The 19,354-nt window shown below is 37.2% G+C and overlaps 1 protein-coding gene across 1 annotated transcript; it reads right to left on the reverse strand.

The window, feature by feature from the left end:
- Positions 1 to 451: 451 nt before the first annotated feature.
- On the reverse strand, positions 452 to 18,118 carry PPP3R1 (protein phosphatase 3, regulatory subunit B, alpha). Its single transcript, XM_010293615.1, has 6 exons — positions 18,084 to 18,118; positions 8,362 to 8,538; positions 6,041 to 6,100; positions 4,913 to 5,097; positions 621 to 2,652; positions 452 to 576 (listed from the first exon to the last, which is right to left on the reverse strand). Exons 1-5 carry the CDS (start codon positions 18,094 to 18,096, stop codon positions 2,605 to 2,607), a joined length of 483 nt encoding a protein of 160 aa, XP_010291917.1. The 5' UTR covers positions 18,097 to 18,118; the 3' UTR covers positions 452 to 576; positions 621 to 2,604.
- Positions 18,119 to 19,354: the final 1,236 nt, after the last annotated feature.

Here is a 19,354-nt window from a genome sequence, read left to right on the forward strand (position 1 = left end):
GCGAACAGCTTCTGCAAAGGACACACCTGCTACAGGGAGGACTGTTGGCACCCACAGAGCTCTCAGGCTGCTCCTGGAGAAAGAAACTGCCTTTCATTCCCCACCTACATTAAGGTTCAGGATTTTTGTTTTGTTTTTTAAAATAACCTACTTGGAACAATCATTCTGAGTGTAGTAGGATTTAAGGTATTTTATCTAATTTGGACATTTAACAAAGTGAACCAGATGTACCTTTAACAAAAAAAAAATAACTTAAGTGGTATTGAAACACTGAAATGAAGCCTGGCAGTATTCAGGAGTGTCTGCAGCCTGTACAGTATTTTAGTAAATCTATAATAAAAGAGGGGACAAAAAAACCTGTGAACAGCAAGTTGTCTTTTCTTTAGAGCAGGATGCAAAGCTGCTTCAAGTTGAATGGGAAAGGTCTAGGTAAGTACTGAAGCACCCCAGCCAAGGTTCAAATATTTTATTTTTGTATTCATATAGTATGAAGGTTCTTATAGTTCCCACAACATATGATGTAGCATGCAGAGGAAAAACTAAACATTCAATATAAATCATTTTTCCCCACACAAACTAAAAAAAAAAAAACAAAAAAACAAAAAACCCCCCCCAAAAACTAAAACCTCATCCCTCCCCTTCCAAACCCCCTAAGGAAATAACATTAGCACTAATTTCTATGCCAGCCAAGATATGCACAAGCAAGTAAGAGAAATCAAAAGCATTTGCTAAAATGTTTGTAACAAATACTTATGTACAAAAAATTCACAAAAGACTAGTTCCCCCTTGAAGCAGAGCACATGGCAGTTGACACTGGAACAGATGCAACCACTGGCTGGGATTATAAGCCACGTACTGATCCAGAGGAAGAAAAGTTACATGTAGTGGAGATTTGTTTTGAACATCAACATTTACCAAAGTTTGGCAACATTATCTTTTACATTATGCAAATTATGTAAACAAGAGGAACATTTCAAATCGATCTACATGCAAAACTTCATGTCATGCAAGGACACCAAGCACCTGGATTTCTCTCTCACAGACAGAGCCCATGACGTGCAGCACTCAGTTGAAGGAACAGCTATGGCAGACAGGTGCTCAACTGAAGTAGGTTCAGACAACCTGCACTTTCCAATGCTGATTATAAAATGATTTTTTTAATAGAAAAACTACTATACAGGAAAGATGTACTGTCCTAAAAAAAAAAAATCTAGCAAGTATTTTTCTCCCAGCCAATAGTACCATTGCAGAAAAGGGAAGGGATGATATAAAGTTGTAAAACATGGCTCGCTACTTTTATATCACACAAATATATCAAGTTACCGTCTGTTACAAATTATGATATGGACAAATCTAGAAAAGAAAAAAATTCTCCAGGCAAAGGACTGGAGAACCACAAGAGGTATAAATTTAGATAGTGTGAAGTTTTCCTCCTCTATGGCGTAGGTTAACAAGATTTTCCCCCTGTATGAATCCTATATACATATATATATATAATATTACCAGTTATTTATGCTACCTGTAGTATTCTTTAAATGCAGAGGGGAAACTATCATGGTTGAAACAACAGAATTTAAATGGCAAGAACATTTTATAATCTAAGAACTGTATCAGCAAAGTTAAGATGGGAATCCGGCATCGATCCTAGTTTCGTTAAGCTAAGCACAAGGGAAAGCCATGAATGCGCCTAACGCCTAACACCTTGAGCGGCTGTATCTAAAATGAATCCAGAACAGCAGATTTGCCTTAACTTCAGGAGAGCTGTAACTGCTCTGCATTCCTAGGTGACGAAATCCAGCGGCCATCAAAGCATTCGGCAGTTACTATATGCACACGAGGGCTAGTTCTTGGCAGTAGCATTAAACTATATTCTCATATTAAGTAGAACTGTACTAAGTTAGTTAGCAAAGAGACACAGTCCCTGGTAATATATTAACAGGTATAAATAAACTTAGTCTCCTGTGTTACAAAAAAATGTAATTAAGGTGAATTAATAAGAAGCAATGCTTTGTCAGCCAGTCAATATATAGAAACATCTGAACAGTCACAGGAAAAGGAAAAGCATTGACCTAACACCCAGTTAAAATTTTACATTCTTCTACTATATATATAAAACTGTGTGAAATAAAAGTAAGGACATATATCCATATATTGAACTGTTAATATTCTGCTTGGCACTTTGTACTCTAGTTTTGTTTCTGAATCAAGTATATTAAATTAAAGCCCACCTAGCTACTACATATAGAAAGCTACATATATATCTATATATAAATACACACACACATATATATATATAGATAGATATTTCCTTGTTATAAAAGATGAAGAAAAATAAATTAAAAAGCCAACCCCTTCCCTTTCTCCACCACACTGATATGCTCTTTCCATCTTTGCTGTCCTTCAGACTTTAAAGTGCTACACTGAGTTATTGAGAGAATAAAAGTTCAATAACACTTAGTTGGCTTCATGAGGCTCATGTTGGAAAATGTGGCTTCACAGAGAAAAATACTTCCATTTAAATACACAGAGAGCATTGCTGGACGTCTTGAGCAGATCTTCAGAGATGGAGAAGAAAGCAAAAGTGTTGGGTGGTGCCCTACAGAGTCACACGTCTACGACCATCTTTTTGTGGATATCTAGGCCTCCTACAACCTGGGAGAAAAGTGTTCATAAACACATGAAAATTGAAAGTTAGTGAGATACAAATTATACACTTCATTCAGAAAATGCACTTGGGTCAATCGTAATTACAGTACCTGCCTGGCCTCTCCAAACTAATTTACATTTCACAAGTACTGCGAGATACATGAATGAATTATCTATTACCCAAGGTAATTATATTACTACAATATAATTACTACTGAAAAAAAACAGTATAAGTTACACCATTTTGGCTTTCCATCTCTTATTCCAACCTTGTATTATGTTTCTGCATGTTAAATGAAGTGCTAACTTTACTTCTAAAACACTCTGCAAAACTGCGCACCTTTACGCGAGAAGCGAGGGAACTTAGGAAAGGCAGCAGGATTTCTGACAAAGCAGCACGCACCAGTGTTCAAAGGTGTACGGTTCATGCACAGAGAAAGGAAAAGGAAAAGTGCAATGGCAGGGGAACTTTTTATAACGCGGAAACAAAATTCAAAGGCCAAGCGCGATGGCCAACTGCCACAACCAAAAAAGTATTTTTGTATAGAGACAGCACAAAATTCAAAGGTAAAATGCAAGAACAAGAGGGTAAGAGATCGTAGGAGTGAAAGGGGACTTGCTGGAGGTCAACAAAAACTGAAGAAACTAAAAGAAACATAGAAGAAAACCAAACAGTAGGACAAGACAGGAAGTCTGGGCAGAAGGACAGAAGGCAACATCCTATTCAATGGATAACCAGAAGACAATAGCCTAGTGCAAGAAATAAACTGGTATTTCACAAATCTAGGTGTTTGCAGGCTACAACTCATTCCGAGTTCTTTGCAGATGACCAAGTGTTTTCACATGATGCCACAAAAATAACTGAACTCTACCAAAAAAATATGCAGATAATCATACCTTTTTACTTTAATAGTTTGGAGGAGAGCAATTTTTTCGGGTTTGTTTTTTTTTTTTTTTAGAATTTGCATTGATCATGAGTATGAACAAGTTATGTTTGACCTCAAGTTATAAATTCAACGAGTAGGAAACAAAAGCAATGCCTGAGTGCCTATGGACTTAAAGTGTGCTACACAGCAGTGTGTTCATGAACACACTATTTAAAATTAACCTGTAAACACTCATGATTGAGGTTTTCAAATGTTCAAGTTTCAATGTGTCATTTAGTTTTGGTTTGTTTTTGTTTTTTTTTTTAAGAGAGAAGGAATTTAAAACTTGCTGTTAACTAATTAAACAAATATATGACATGGCTGAAAATCAACCATTTCAAGTCTCCAGCACTACATTCAAGCATTCTGCTCAGTAATGCCCCAACAGTTTTTAAAATGCGTCTTTCAACTGTCTCTGCCTTTTTAAGAGCAGCACTTGAGGGGTTACTCTCCCTGTAACTGACACAAATCCGGCTACTCTGGCCTTTCTAAAATCCCCTTGTTCTGTAGCCAGTGATTATCTCCCCAGGCTCTCTCCACACCCTGTGAAGATAAACCTTTCTGAAGGGCGATTTGGAGCAGACACCTAGTTTAGAGATCAGGAGATTAACCTAAAGGTCTTGTCTGTGGAACACACCCCTCTCCTTCACACACCACCCCTGACAGTGACACTTTTTGAAAGAGGCATCTGCTACGACCTATGCTGGTTTTACTGCGGTCAGGTCCTTTGAAGCATTCCCCTCCTCCTCAGCAGACTGTACATGCCTGCCCAACCATGCTTTGGTTTTTTTCACTCAGTGTATTCTATTAAGCAGCTAGAGACATTTAGAACAACTGAAAGTGCTGCTTCTTTTTTAATCAAATTAAACTGTTGAAAATAACGAAAACCAGCCTCCTACAACAAGCCAGTCTCCTGCAACTCATCTTCAAAGCTGCTATTTTCTACCAGCATGGAGACTGGAATCCAATATACATCTTCACATCAGGCTAGCGTTTTCATCTACATACAAAAATAATTAGGACTGGTCTTGTGTTTACTATGTCATAAAATGACATAGAAATTACTTTATAAAAAGCAATCTTCAGGCATGCTAGAGTCAACGGGAGAGTCTGCATCCTGAACGTACCAATTCATGACTTGCTCATATGCCGTAAGACACATTGCTCTATTGGAAGCCACAAGATGACAATACCATCTATAATACAGCTGTGTCACAGAGTGACTGTTGCCAGATCACAAAAAACACTCTTCTTTTATAACCTTACTCTTTATACTGTTCACCATTTTTCCTCCTTTTTTAAATTCCAAATTATCAAAGTTCTCTTTAGGGGTTACTTACAGCACAGAATTCTTCAAAGGATATTCTTCCGTCACCATCCTTATCTGCATTAATTATGGTTTTATCTACAATTTGCTGTAACTGAGTGTCTTTGAGATTGTTCCCAACCATCATCTTCAGCACCTGGAAGAGCTCTCCATTTGAGATATAACCATCTTTGTCCATATCATAAATGCGGAAAGCAACTGCAGAGGTAAAATATATATGTATATGTGTAAAACTTGCAGTAACAAATGCAGTCAGAAAAGAGCAATATACATTCATGTGCTTTGCATTAACAATAAGTGATGACACAATCCTGCACAAACTGAGAAAAATACTGCATTTCAAGTGAGATTTCTAACAGCTTTCCATTTCATTCTGAAAAACAGGAAGCATCAGAAACAACACAATGAATTGTGCTACTATTGAATTTAAAAGAAAAAACTCACTGTAGAAATGTCAATCACGATTGTTTTAGCACCAGCAGTAAAAGAATTCCATACACACTGAACTGGAAAAATCTTCACCACCGCAAGTGAAATACCCAGGCAGGGGTTCATTTGCAAGCAGAAAACACACATGAATCAAAATTCCACCTGGTTACTTTGCTACAAGCAATTTGGCATTAAGACTGAATTTATTTTTAACCATTTCAGCGCAGCAGATTTCTTTCCTAAACCTATTTCTTAGTTATTGAAAGCCACATGCGTGACTGAACCTATTCCCTGCCCCACTCCAAAAGCTTGGGCCATGTTGTCTTCCCAAGATGCAGTTCTCAAACAAGAATTTACTGCTGTTCTACGGTAGTAGGAAAAATTTAATATTATTTTTATGCTACCATAAAGCAATGCACATTAGTTCACAAAACTGTGTAGCAAGTATTCTTATAATGATTTTTTTTTTTTTTTTAATGGGAAACGACTGAAGAAATTCAGAAGCCAACCTCCTCAAACATTCTCTGCAGAAAAGTGTGCTGGCAAATTCTTCGCACAAATGACAATATGTGCAAAAGCTTACAATCTACCTTCATGACTTCCCACTTCTTCAAAGAATCTGAATTTACTGATTTCTCAATGTTAACTGACAAAAGTTTATTTTTAAGGATCAAAAAAATTTTGTTAAGAAAAAAGAAATCAAAATACTTACACCTCAACTTCTGTTCCTTATCTCCTTTGACACTGAACTGGGAGACTCCTTCTATAAATTCTAAAGAATACAAGAAAAACATTTAGAAAAAAGTGTATTTTATTAATAAACCAACATTAAGAGATTTTTAGAAATTGTAAAAAGAATCTAAATTACCCTAAAACTTTAAAATGTTTTCTACCTTGTGACACTTAAGCATCCACATACTTTGATGCTTTAATGTTCTTTAATGGTAAGTACTTCAAATCCAATACTGCGCTCACTGAACAGACTTGTTCACTCCAGTATTTAATTCTGAACTAGACTTTCACCAGAATCTGATATCAAACTTCAAGATCTCTACTAAAGCTACTCCAGTGGGGATTCTAATTGTACAGCTCCTCTCAAGATTGCTTTCTCAACTTAAAGCAAGAATTACATCAAACTGAAAACTGCTCTAAAATAAATTCCTGAAAAAAAACAAACCCAAAACTTTTCTATAAGAAATAGGGTTAAAAGAAAATTTACACACTGACTAACAATGAAGTAGTCATCCCATGAGCAAACTCTTGAGTTGCCAAAAAAAATAAAACCCTGGCAAGTAGTGTTTCTGGATGAGATCCTATAACTAGGCTTCCTAGAGCTTTTTGTGGTAAAAGTGACAAGTGCAAAACTGCAAGCTGAACTACGGTATAGAGACAATACGGAGGTATAGCAATATAGGTTGAAAGGCCTACTACCGTTTCAACAAGTTTTGTGCAATTAAATCAAGAAATCCTATATGATTTATTATCCAAATGCTTGACTGATAACATGATTATTTTTAACAGCATTATGCTTAAAGATAAATTTTAAAATGTTTAGGTCTTTCAGAAAAAGAATGCAAGTTTCCTCGGACTAGTAATTTTCCTTTTCATAGAACCACAAAATGGTTTGGGTTGGAAGGGACATTCAAAGATCATCTAGTCCAACCCTCTGTCATGGGCAGGGACATCTTTCACTAGACCAGGTTGCTCAAAGCCCTGTCCAACCTGACCTTGAACACTTCCAGCAATGGGGCATCCGCGACTTCTCTGGGCAACCTGTTCCAATGCCTCATCACTCACATCATAAAAATTTTCTTCCTCATGCCCAACCTAAACCTACCCTCTTTCAGTTTAAAACCTTTCCTTTGTGCTTCCCTCCAAGACAGAAATAAAGAAGTTAAAGGAATCGAACTTGGCCAGACAACAACAATAGAATTCATTGCCGCTTACGGCAGCAGCATCATTTTACTATGAAAAACTGATTTTGACAACTTCCTGTTCCCACCCAACAGGAACAGCTCTTGGAAATTATATTAGTCACCACTCAATGTCACATACAATATACCACCATCTTTCCTCACTCCCTATTTTTCACCAGAGAATTTTGGACAGTTACATGCAACATCTAGTGCTTTGGAAATTGATACCACGAAAGTCTCAAACTCAACATTCCAGTTAGGCTGTAGTTCTCCCTATAGAAATTTAAAGGGTTTTGTAAAGGCCAGCAGCTTTTGTGTGTTAACATTTTCTTTAAACTGTCAGCCTGTCAATATAAATGAGATTAATAACTTTTTCCAAAAAATCTCAAGAAAAAATGATTAACCTTTTCTAGTCATGAGCAATAAGAGATAGTAAGTATTACCTTGAACATAAGTTACAGACATTATCACCTCTATGGGTCAGTGACTGTTCTAACAAACTAGTACTGAAGATTTTTAACCTGCTGGCCCTTTTAATCATGAATCTTTAAAAGGTCTGAAATTTTTGAGTAATTACTTGAATTGTCTGCCTAAGATCATAAAAAGAATCCTGTAAAGGAAGTATCAACATAAAAATCTGGACCACTTTCACAATTTAGAAATTTAGATAACTGTTTTTAAAACACTCCAAAAGAGATCTCATAACAGCATTTGGATAAATACAACTTATGCACAGACACACAACTTACACAGACTATCCCACTTTTTTCATAGTCTCTTTAGCCTAAAAATATACTTCAGATAGCATCACAATTAAGAGTCTGAATTAGTGTACTTTAAGAGATACTTAACGAGTTCCTAAGTCAGTATGGCCTGGAAAGCTATTACAAAACAATCTGCTCTTTTAAGCATTTCATTCAGGCATTCAGGAGTGCATTACCCTAATGCGCCAGAGAAACTAGTTTTACTGGTATTCAGTTTCACTAGGAATTAGCACCTTATTTTTGATTAACAAGTTTTCTCACCCCTCCTTTCTCAGCTGAAGCAAAGTTTGAATTCCAAAGCTCGAAGAACTCTGACAAAATGCCACCACCTGTCACAACGCACTGTGCCTTACCTTTGAAGTCCACTTCTCCATTTCCGTCTGTGTCAAATATATCTATTACTCGCTGTACTAATGGGTTCTGTTGCAATTCAGGTAAAGACATGAACTCTTCCACGCTCAAAGAACCAGAATTGTCCAAATCAAGCTTCTTAAATCTCTTTCCTAGTCGTTTTATCTCATCAGCATCAACTGAAAGGAAAAAATAAAAACCACACCTATTCTCAGAAGTGCTTCAGTAAACCCCTTGCCAGTTAAATACAATGCCCGTTTCTTCATTGCCTTCCTACCAGAATTTCTCCTACTTTATTACAACTATTAAACACTCTCATGGAAGATTATAAAGATAATGTCAAATTCTGAAGACAAACACAAGCTTTTTCATTTTATTTAAAATAAACCTTACCTTTTTTCCTTCCTGCATCAGCCATAATACAGTCAGCCTCTTGAGTCACTGAATAACCACATGCTGACACAACATCTTTAAGGATTCAGAATGCTTAGCTAGTTCGCAGTCAGACAGCTCTTACAAATACCAGGTATGAAGAAATTAAAAAAGACACTGAGTTTTCTTTGAAGGAGCCAGCATTATGTTTACACCACACTAACATAATATGTTAGATAATTATGTTAGTAAACATATTAGCAAAACTAGTGCTTCTTCAGCACATCAAAGATGAGATCTCCTGGGATACGTGCAAGTTAAGCAGGTTAGCACAGTCCCACTGTTGACCAGTCATCGCTCACCTACTCAAAACATCATCTGGATAGACCCAAGATAATTTTTTTTTTCTCCATCTCAAACAGAAAATAAGACATACCTGTAGCCATGACCTGCATACCTCTATTTTTTTGTCCCAGAAGTTAAAACAGATTCAGGTTCTGCAGCAGTACCACTTCATCCATCCTCTTAACATTTAAAAAGAATCTCAATTATTTTGAGATTCCACCTCTGATTTTGTCATGAATAGACTAGATCTGTGAATCCATAATCATCACTAAAAAAAAAAAAATCTTGTACTTTGTTACTGCTGAAAAGCTTGAAAAATTGTCCCTGTAACAACCTGAAAATTCCCTATCAGCAGTTTTACTTACAAGCCCAAAGTTAGTTCAAATTGTTCACCATGTTTGGTTATAAAGGAGGAACCGAGGTTCTTGGGAAGCCCTAGGAAGTGGCGAGCATACAGCAAACTACAGCAAACATATCTTACAGAACATGAAGCTTTCAAGCTCCCCATACCAATTTCTTTCTCAAAATGAACAGTCTCCTCAAAATTTCTTAGCTCCTTTCAGTGCGTTTGCTCCAATAGTAAAAGAAATTGTTTCGTAACTTCTACAAGGCACATACGTGCCACCTGATCCACTTTACATCACATTAATACCATCTTAGGCTTTTGTAAAAGCGCAGCGTAAAAACAAACAGCACTTAAGTCTTTCTAGTACATAAGGTCAGCCAACGTGCAGAGCTTTACGTTTGGAAATTGCAGCCTGATCCTCTATGAAAGCAGTAACAAACTTCCATTTAAATTTCTTGATACCCTTGTCTAAAAAACAACCAGACACAAATCCAGAGTATCTCAGAATGAAATGGAGAGAGCATGACAAAGTCCAGAAGCACGAGATCATTTTCTGTCATGACTCATTTTGCCTGAATAGTAAATTTGGACATTCTGCAGTTAAGTCAGTCTTGGTAACTGCTTGCAACTAGAGGCAGAGGGCAAAAAAGAGTCAATACTCCCAGAACAATCTTCCCTTTGCTGTGCCAGCAAGTGACAGACCTGATTCTGCCTCTTGGGCTATAAAAATAAGGCTAAACAGCATTTGCAGCAACTTAAAGTAGTTTCCCTCATTTCCAGTAGGCAATTTGCTATTACAACTAATTAGGCTCGCAACTGTAACGAAGCCATGTTCCTTTTGCCACCAGTTTAAGCGGAACCTAGAACATGATTGAAGGTGTGCCCTTAACAGCACAACATTGCACCGCAGCACCAAGAGCACATTACTGTCAACATAGCTATGCAGAAACCCCTCTGGATCATGCAAAAGGAGCCCTACCGCCATATGGTAAGCTATACGTAGAACATAATCATGAGACTAAAAGACGACAGTATTAGAAGAGAATGGCAAAGCACAGCTCCACTGGCAATTAGCCCAAATAGTTGCTTTTGAGTTCCACCAGCACAAAATGCTGCTTCTCAGCAATATACCGAGGTATTTGTCAACTCCTGCTTCTGTCCACAGAAACTCCTTGGTTCCTATTTTCCTTAAAAATCTTAAAACTGTAAATGGAGTCAGTCAGTCTTTGAAATGGTAGGCACTATCTACCCTCAATCCTTGCCCTGCTACCAGAAAGCTATTAGACCCACTACAGTTTAATGCAAAGCCAGCACCTTGGCAAGCTGTTAATATGGGAATCTCATTTGTACTGCAAGCTCTACTCCAGACTTGCAACTCACACAGGAAGAGTTAATATCCTAAAAAAATCCTCAAGAGCATAAGCATTTGAAAAAGCACAAAAACATTAAGCATGGCTTGTCACACTACATATGTAAACACATCTTCCAGTGTAAACTGAATGTATGAATAGACATAATTTATACCTCTATTACAGTAATATATGGAAGGACTATGTCCAGCCATGGCATCAGTCTCTCTACTCTTACTAGTCATGTTTAAAATGATGTCTTGGTCCAACCACAACTCTCCTGCTTCCTTATCTGGACTCAGAAATCACATCATCTTTCATGTAATTGGACATTATTTTGTTAGGACAAATCCCTCACAAATGATCTATTTTTTTAAATCAGAAGTTAACAATTGCATCTAGAACTCATGCTGGGAAACCCTGAAGTAAGTTCTGTGAGGGTTACTACTAAAACTATTTCCTACTGGAAAAAACAAGAACAATATGAGGTATATGCATTATTTATTTCTTTAAAAAAAATGTAACTCCACTTTGAAACAAAAAGTATTGAAAGTATTATTTGTAGTGTACGTAATGCATCTTCGTCCTCTTACCAGAGCAGTGAAATCTCACTTCCAATATTAATAGAAAGACTAGCACTGACTAAAATAGAACCATTAAAGCCTCCTAAGCAACCTGAAATACTTCGTAGTTCTGTAATTTCGCAAAATTACAATGGAGAATAATGAAAGAAGCATTAACATGGCTGGATGTCTTCTCACTTGCCACACAAACTAATGAGTTAATGAAGTGCAAACTTTGAAACATTTCTAACTTACATTTAAGAAAACCCTACGTACGTATTGAGACTACAGCAATGAAATTTTTACAGGTGAGGATGTAATCCAACAGGTGCCTGAGCCAGGACTGAAGACCAGCAGCCATTAGATAGCATAATTTCTCAGAACCCCAAAGTAGCGTTAAGCAAAGTCTTATTTCATTACTCCAGTCCAGTGGTTTGGCAACTAATGTCCACAGTATTTTTCCCTCACAATACAAAGCTAAGACTGAAAGTGAGACCCGGAATTCTGTCAGTGTTCTGCTATGAAGTGGAGCTAATTACCACATATACAAGCCAATCAAGCAATGCTACGTAGTTTTAAATTATTACAGCTGGCACAAAAGAGGCAAGACCAACTCTGCCACCACACTGGCCTGCTGAAGTAGAGATAAGATCTTCCACACAAGAGGTGCTAAGAAGGCAAACTTCTGCCAGAAAGATATTTTATCTCGAGCTAATCTATCTCTAGCAGGACCTACCAATATTTATTAATAAAAGAACATTCTACTGGGACATTCAGAAACTGTTACATAGCACACAAGGTTAACAAGCGATGCTACACTGAAAGTACGTGCTCTGCCGTCATCTGCTGGGCATAAGAACCACTGTTCAGTTAACCAGCCTTGCATTTGCAATTAGCCAGATACTTAAATTTACAAACCAGCAATGCTTAAGACAAAATAAAGCACCAATTCATTTTTTTCTTTCAAATACCATAGTCAAAGAGGTCAAGATTATAAATGATAAAAAACAAGAATCAGATGATGGGAAGGGGAAGAGGTTAGAGAGGCATGTAAGAATATTTCTCAAGAATGTTTTTTGTGTTTTGCTGAACTGTAGCAAAGCAACAATTGCCTAAATTACAAAATTTTAAAAGAATCTTCATACTTAGAAAACATTAATTACTCTTTCTCCACATACACACACCATAGCTCATATGGTCAGTTCCAGTTCAACTGCAATAAACCATCCAGGTACAGGTATTTAGCAGCAGTTTCTTCTAGGAATGGCATTACAAATTTGTCATTCCTAGCCTTGAAACATTCAAGTAAAGGGTTTCCCTGCACTAGGGAGCTGAGAGAGGTTCTGCTCTTGGGGAGCGGGGGGTGGGGAACCAAACAAGTCAAAGAACAGTACAGAAGAAATTGGTATCTCTGCCAAAAGCTGACCAAATCTCAATCTTGTCAAATGTTTTGTTTCTGGCAATGGACACACTGTGGAGGAGAAAATAATGAAAAATCGAAGTAATTATAGGAATAGGCAAAGTTCTATGGAAAAAACATCTGCAGATCAGTGTTTCTTAACTGACTGCATGAGAATTCCACATCAGAACAGTGTCATTATTTTTTTCCTTAAATGTATTACAAGCACCTCACCTACCTTTAAAATCCTTTCCACAAGCTGGAATTTAAAAAGCTTGCACACTTGAAAAGTCATATTTCAGAAACAGCTTTGTGTTCATAAAATAGCTTTAAAAATAAAATAATAATATAAAATAAAGGATGAATGCATTACAGTATAAGTCTTACTTTAAATTCGTGTTGGTTTGGTCTATTCTTTCTTCCTTTAATTCACAGCCATCACTTCTGCTGATTCTCTCTGCCTGGGCTTAACTTACCTAAAAACCATATAGTTTTTTTGGGTTTGGGTTTTGTTTGATGTGGTTTGAATCTTTAAAGGAATACAGTGACATTTATGTATAACAGCAAGTTTCAAAAATATCCTATTAATTTTTTGGTCATACTTCCTCCACAAATGCGCATATGTAACAGTCCTCATTTGTTTTTCAACACTTAGCAGATCTACTTTCTTAAAATTTCACATAGCTATCACTGACGAACAGAGTACTGAATGAATTTCACAGAATCACAGAATCATTAAGGTTGGAAAGGACCTTCAAGATCATCAAGTCCAACCATTAATCCAGTGCCACTGTGTCCCCTAAACCATGTCCTGAAGCACCACATCCACATGTTTTTTGAACACTTCCAGAGATGGTGACTCCACCACCTCCCTGGGCAGCCTGTTCCAATGCTTGACCACTCTCTCAGTGAAGAAATTTTTCCTAATATCCAATCTAAACCTCCCCTGGCGCAACTTGAGGCCATTTCCTCTCGTCCTATTGCCAGTCACTTGGGAGAAGAGACCAACACCCTCATCGCCACAATCCCCTTTCAGGCAGTTGTAGAGAGCGATAAGGTCTCCTCTCAGCCTCCTCTTCCCCAGACTGAACAACTCCAGTTCCCTCAGCCGCTCCTCATCAGACTTGTGCTCCAAACCCCTCACCAGCTTTGTTGCCCTTCTCTGGACACGCTGAACAGAAGTACTTCTTTCGTCCTTCTCCGAGGGCTCCTTACAGGCAACCTAGTGCCCACATAAACATCCTGAAGCCATACTGGAAATGCAAGGCACAGGACAGTTCAGATACAGTGAAGGCATCTGAGCTGGAAGGACTGATGGTGGCAGTAGCAGACAGAATTTTACAAGACAAGCTCAGGATACCAGGACAGAGATGAAAACACTAGGAAATCCAGTCCACAATAGTGTAAACAGGGTCATAACATCACTGAGCAAAATAAGGAGGATCAAGCTTTGTTTACATCGTTTGAGGCAGAGTTCGCCTGTGACTCATCACAGTGGTCTGAGCTTCCTTGAGCTCTGGCCGCAGCGAGCGTTCCTCTAACCTCAAACTTAAGTTAGCCTTTTTTGTGCTTTGCTCACCAGCTGACATGAGGCTCTAGGCTTCCTACGCTCTTCAGCAGAATCGGAAAGTATCCCATCAGCTTGGCACCGATGCCTGAGTTTACAAACTTACTAACTGGCTGGAAATAATACCTCTTAAATGTTTTTCTAACAGGCTTTGCTGGTAGCCCTGTAGAAACATCAAATTATTCACTGTTTTAAAGCACACAGAATTATTTATACTTACTTCATAATCCATTTTGAACTTCATTCACCTTGTAGCTAACACAACGAGGTGGGGGGTTTTAAGCAGTTCCAGTATTAAGGATTTTTTGTTAAAGAATTATCAGTATTTTCAAGATTCCTCTTCCATCCAAGTATTAAAATTCTAGAGCCAACCTGCTTCATATCTTGAATTCATTTGCATACATCCAAAAATGTGATGACTCAGGTTAAAATGCAAGGACTCCATGCTTCCAAGAAAGCACATGCAAATGCTCTGTGTAACTCCCATTTTAGTACAGGAGCTTTATCTCCCAGCTGGACACTCTAGTATGTTGATCCATACTACTGAATACCCCACTCCTTTCCCCTAACGCAACAGCAGGGGATGATCCATTATGCTTTAAAGTAAGTGTGTGTTTATTTCAAGCTGTTATTCACATAACTGATACTCAGATAGTATTGTAAAAAGCATTCAAGTGGCAGCTCAAAAAGCTTCATTAAAAGCAAATTTCTGGAGAGCAGTGTGCTCTACGTAGAGAAAAGTATTTTCTGAAAAAATTAAGTATTTTTTTTCTAGTCAATGTAAAGGTACATGGTTATCTTCCTTTTAATGTGATAGTCAAAAAGTAAAGAATGCCTTAAAAATACAGATCTCTGAAATCCACTGCATTCAGTGATAATTTAACAGGATAATTGCTTACGTATTCAGAAGCACCACACACCCATTGCTGCAGAGCACACAATACGCAGGCATCTGCAAAGTGTACAACCCTTAGAAAACCTGTACATCTCTCAGCAAAGAGGTGCTGAGCACTTCTGAAATCTAAACGTTTACCTAAATGTTTAAACCCATATTTAAAAGGTTGGCTGTTCAGATACTCTTAAGACACTGGCTCAAATTTATAACTTACAAAAAACAGACCAGAGTGGGGCCAGAGAGCCTAGATCCCACATGTTTTTCCAATACAAGATCATTATAAACAAGAATATTGCTAAGGTATTAGAAAAAAATATTTTTGTAAAGAAAACATTCTGAAATTTATTTTAAATGTTTCCAGGTTAAAAAAAAAAATTTCCCCATCAGAGTAGATTGCAGAGATCTCAAAATAAAACAGACCTTCAGCAAAAGCTCTCACCTCTATCTACAGTCTTGCCTGATTCACGAATATAATGTTTCAGAGTAGCAACCAAGACAGCCATTTCAGTCTTGGAGATCAGATTTCAAAAAGATGACGCCCTTGAGAACACATTCAACCACTTGTCTTGTATATGCTTACACGCAGCTGGCCTAATCCTTCGCATGACTTCAGATGTGTCAATTACAATTCCCTAAGTTAGGAAAGAGATACTAGTCTCATCCTAAAACCAAAGCATACTCTAAATATTGTTTATTAGTGTTAATTAAATTCTTTTCTGCTATAAAATACTATACTGCAAAATATTGTTTACTACACTATAAAATAGTTTTCTTCAGCTTTTTGCTCTGATAAAATTTTCTCATGGATAATTTGACATAACTTGGCTGACATCAAATTTTCACCATGTAAAACAGCACTAAATTTTCAGTAATTTCTCAGACACAGCACAGCTGAGAAACAAAACAATACCGTTTTAAGGAATCCAACAGCACTAGTTCACCCACTGAAAAAAAAAAATGTTCCAAAATGAAGGGTGAAAAGAATGTTCTTGTCTGTTTAACGGTGTGTATCCTCTGCGTAGTACCCTAAATTTGCTTCCTGTAACTGCCAATTTTAAAACAAAATTAGCTTCAAAAACATTGTCTGGTCTTGCCCTGAAAAGCTTTTATCCTGTCAGTAACAACTACCTGGAAGGAGCATGAAGAACATCTGAAGAACGAGGTGAATACCTACTTAGTGAACTTACTCACAGACATGCTACTGTACACATCTGTGCCCCCAAAACCCCTGCTCTTCCACGACATTCAGAACCTTTAAGCACCGTGCAATCATTCCAGCAATTAGGCACAATCAAGCAAAGGGATATCTCTGATAACTACGTCTACCCTAGCATATATAATTAGTTGCCCAGAGAAGCAGGTGACTTTCTCTGTACTGCAAGAAGAGCCATCAAAGTAGAAAAAGCTTTAATCATGCAAAACCTCAGATTTACACGATGATATCCTCAACATACAGTTTAACCACAGAATAACATGCAGAAATCTTCTCTTTCTCTGCAATAAAAGGGGGCAAGCAAGCTCAGTAATAAACATTTAGGTTGGCAGTTGCTACCAATGAATATATCTTGTCCTAAAATCAAAAGCTAAGGATGGCAATACACTGCTTACAACTCTGGCAGAAACACATCTAGTTAAAAAAAAAACCCAACTCTTCCAAAGACAGTTTATCCCTAAGGAAAACCTGACCAATGGAGGAGTAAGATTGATATACATGATTCAGGAAAAGACTACTAAAGTCTTCATCAAATATGAAGCTTCTACCCACACATCCATATTCAACAAAACATCCACTGACAGCATAACAGAGCAATGTAGTGCTGCGGATAAGGTTCTCAAGTGTTTACAAACTGATGCCTCCAATTGTAATTCATGTGGACAAGTGTATTAGGCAGAGCAGACTTGACAATTACTAGCTAAAGCGTCATTTCTCTGAAAAACATATTTAGAAAAAAAGATTCCTCCACAATTATTTAGTTTCTATTACTATTCCACTTACGAGAGCTGGAGTTCAGTTACAACCAGCATGGTGAAAGCAAGCTAGAAAACAGTCCCTGCCTTGAAGAATTTATTATACTGTTTAAAAACAAGATCTGATTCACTGAAGATGAGGAATTTTATCAAGCAGTCCATACATACACACACAGGTCTACACGTGATTTAGTGCTGAAGAAAAACATTAAAGGAAAAAAGCAGTTTAAAAATAAGCACGCTTAACATAATACCCCGGGGACACTTCACAAGACAACCCTTTCTTTGGTCAGCTTTAGGGAAGAAATACTTTGTTATTTTTACAGGGTAGCCTAACCCCATGAGGTGGAAATACAAATTTTATGCTCACGTGGCCAAAAGCAAATAACACCAAGCGGCTTCTCACCTAAATGCTTGGCTGCAAGTATACACAAGAAAAAAAAAAAAAAGCTCTTTTAGCCTCAACCTCTCTTTTCCTCTGAGAGTGCAAAGACAGCTTAGGCAATATACTTCACTCCTAACATCACACATACTGCACCAAAAGCTGTTCCACACCTCTGAGGAGCTGGCACTGGGACTGATGGAGAAGCCCGACCAGGTGAACTACCAGTTATAATGCTTCAGTGTACAGACATCAAACCTATCATAAGTTTGTTTCGTATTCTAATAGAAAAATTGAAAAAAATCTCTGTAAGGTGTTTTTTTTTTTTTTTAAAGATGGACTCATGTTTGATTTTACAACCTAAAAGCAAAAGCTCTATTTTTTCCAAAGGTAATCTTTCACCTTTTTAATTTTACTCTTTTGATTTGTATATGAACGGTATAATTTTTCAAGCAGTAAATTCATACATGAAAGCTGTACATATTGATCTCCAAATAAGATTAACCTCTCTATAATGTAGCAATTAAAAAAAACTTACAGTGTGAGCACATTTCCAAAGGGTAGCTTGCCTCATTTCCCTGAAACACAAAAAAAAGGAACAAAGCTGCAATTATTCTCAAGTTAGCATAGAGGAATTATTTTAAGTTTCAGCACTGTAAAGATCTCGGGCAATACAAGTTACATGGTTATTTAAAAGTGTGTATATATGTATCTATTTATTTTTTTTAAACCAAACAGCCACAGACAGTGTTTTATTTGGATAGGTCTGTTACCAAAACATACAAAGAAATATAAAACCATTGCCAGGTCTCCTCTGATGAGAATTCCCACAAAAATATCAGCAGTCCATACAATAAGTACTTCAATCCCATATTCCAAACTCCAAAACTCAAACTCACTACTTGTATATTGTGCAAACACTACTTGTCCAGTTAAAATAACATTTAATTTCAAGACTTGACAATCTGCTTTAGTATTTTATTACACTGAAACAGACAAGTCCTTATGAATTACCATCACAAACCTTACTCAATTAGCATAAGAAAGTCACAGCGTATTTTCTCCCCAGAGCCACCTGCCCACTCCCCCCAAAAAGGATTCACACAGGAAGAGTGATGCAAAAAAGTGGTTTATATGACCAGAAGTTCAGATGTAACAGCTTTACGTTTATATGTTCTATGTTAATGTGTTCCTGTTTTGTAGCTGAAAGCAAAGTTAAACTAAGATTTTAAATCCTTGCTGCACTACAACACAGTCATAGCAAGAAAAATTAAAACTTTGCGGGTACAGTCACTTTGAATTTGTACATACTGAGATCTGCAACTACTGCAACATGAACACCAAAAGATACTAAAATTAAATGTTGGTATTTTTTTTCCCCCAAATGCCTCACTTTGAGCCAGAGAAGATCACAATACACCCATGCTTAGTATTTTTTTTTAAATAAGTCAGCAAAGGAGTGACCAGATAACTGAAGGGATTCATAACCAAACATCTTAAAAAAAATTATTTTTAAGGGAGTGTTTTATACAAGAAAACAAAACATATTTAAGATGAGCCTAAGACACATTCTATTCAGCAGTGATTCTCTTACTGTGTTGAGCTTAACGGATTCCACAGCTGAGCACTCGCACAGAAAGACTCCCCAAAATTATACAAAATTGACGAGAAATACAGAGATTATTTGACAGAAGGGGAAAAAAGAATTACATTTGGCCTGGAAGCGTGTGACTGCATTTGCTAATAAGGACAGAAAAAGGCAGAACAAACACCTCATGAATCTCAACATGTCTGAGAGGAGATTGGGGG

This window comes from Phaethon lepturus, unplaced genomic scaffold (assembly GCF_000687285.1).
Source record: "Phaethon lepturus isolate BGI_N335 unplaced genomic scaffold, ASM68728v1 scaffold29558, whole genome shotgun sequence".
NCBI classification, from domain to species: Eukaryota; Metazoa; Chordata; class Aves; order Phaethontiformes; family Phaethontidae; genus Phaethon; species Phaethon lepturus.

Bases quoted from the DNA above. Each gene is read 5' to 3' on its own strand.
- PPP3R1 (XM_010293615.1), bottom strand. The intron at 6,101-8,361 runs GTAAGGCACAGT...TGTATTCTTTAG, and splicing joins TGGAGAAGTGGACTTCAAAG to AATTTATAGAAGGAGTCTCC. The intron at 2,653-4,912 runs GTAAGTAACCCC...CTTTTCTCCCAG, and splicing joins CCTTTGAAGAATTCTGTGCT to GTTGTAGGAGGCCTAGATAT.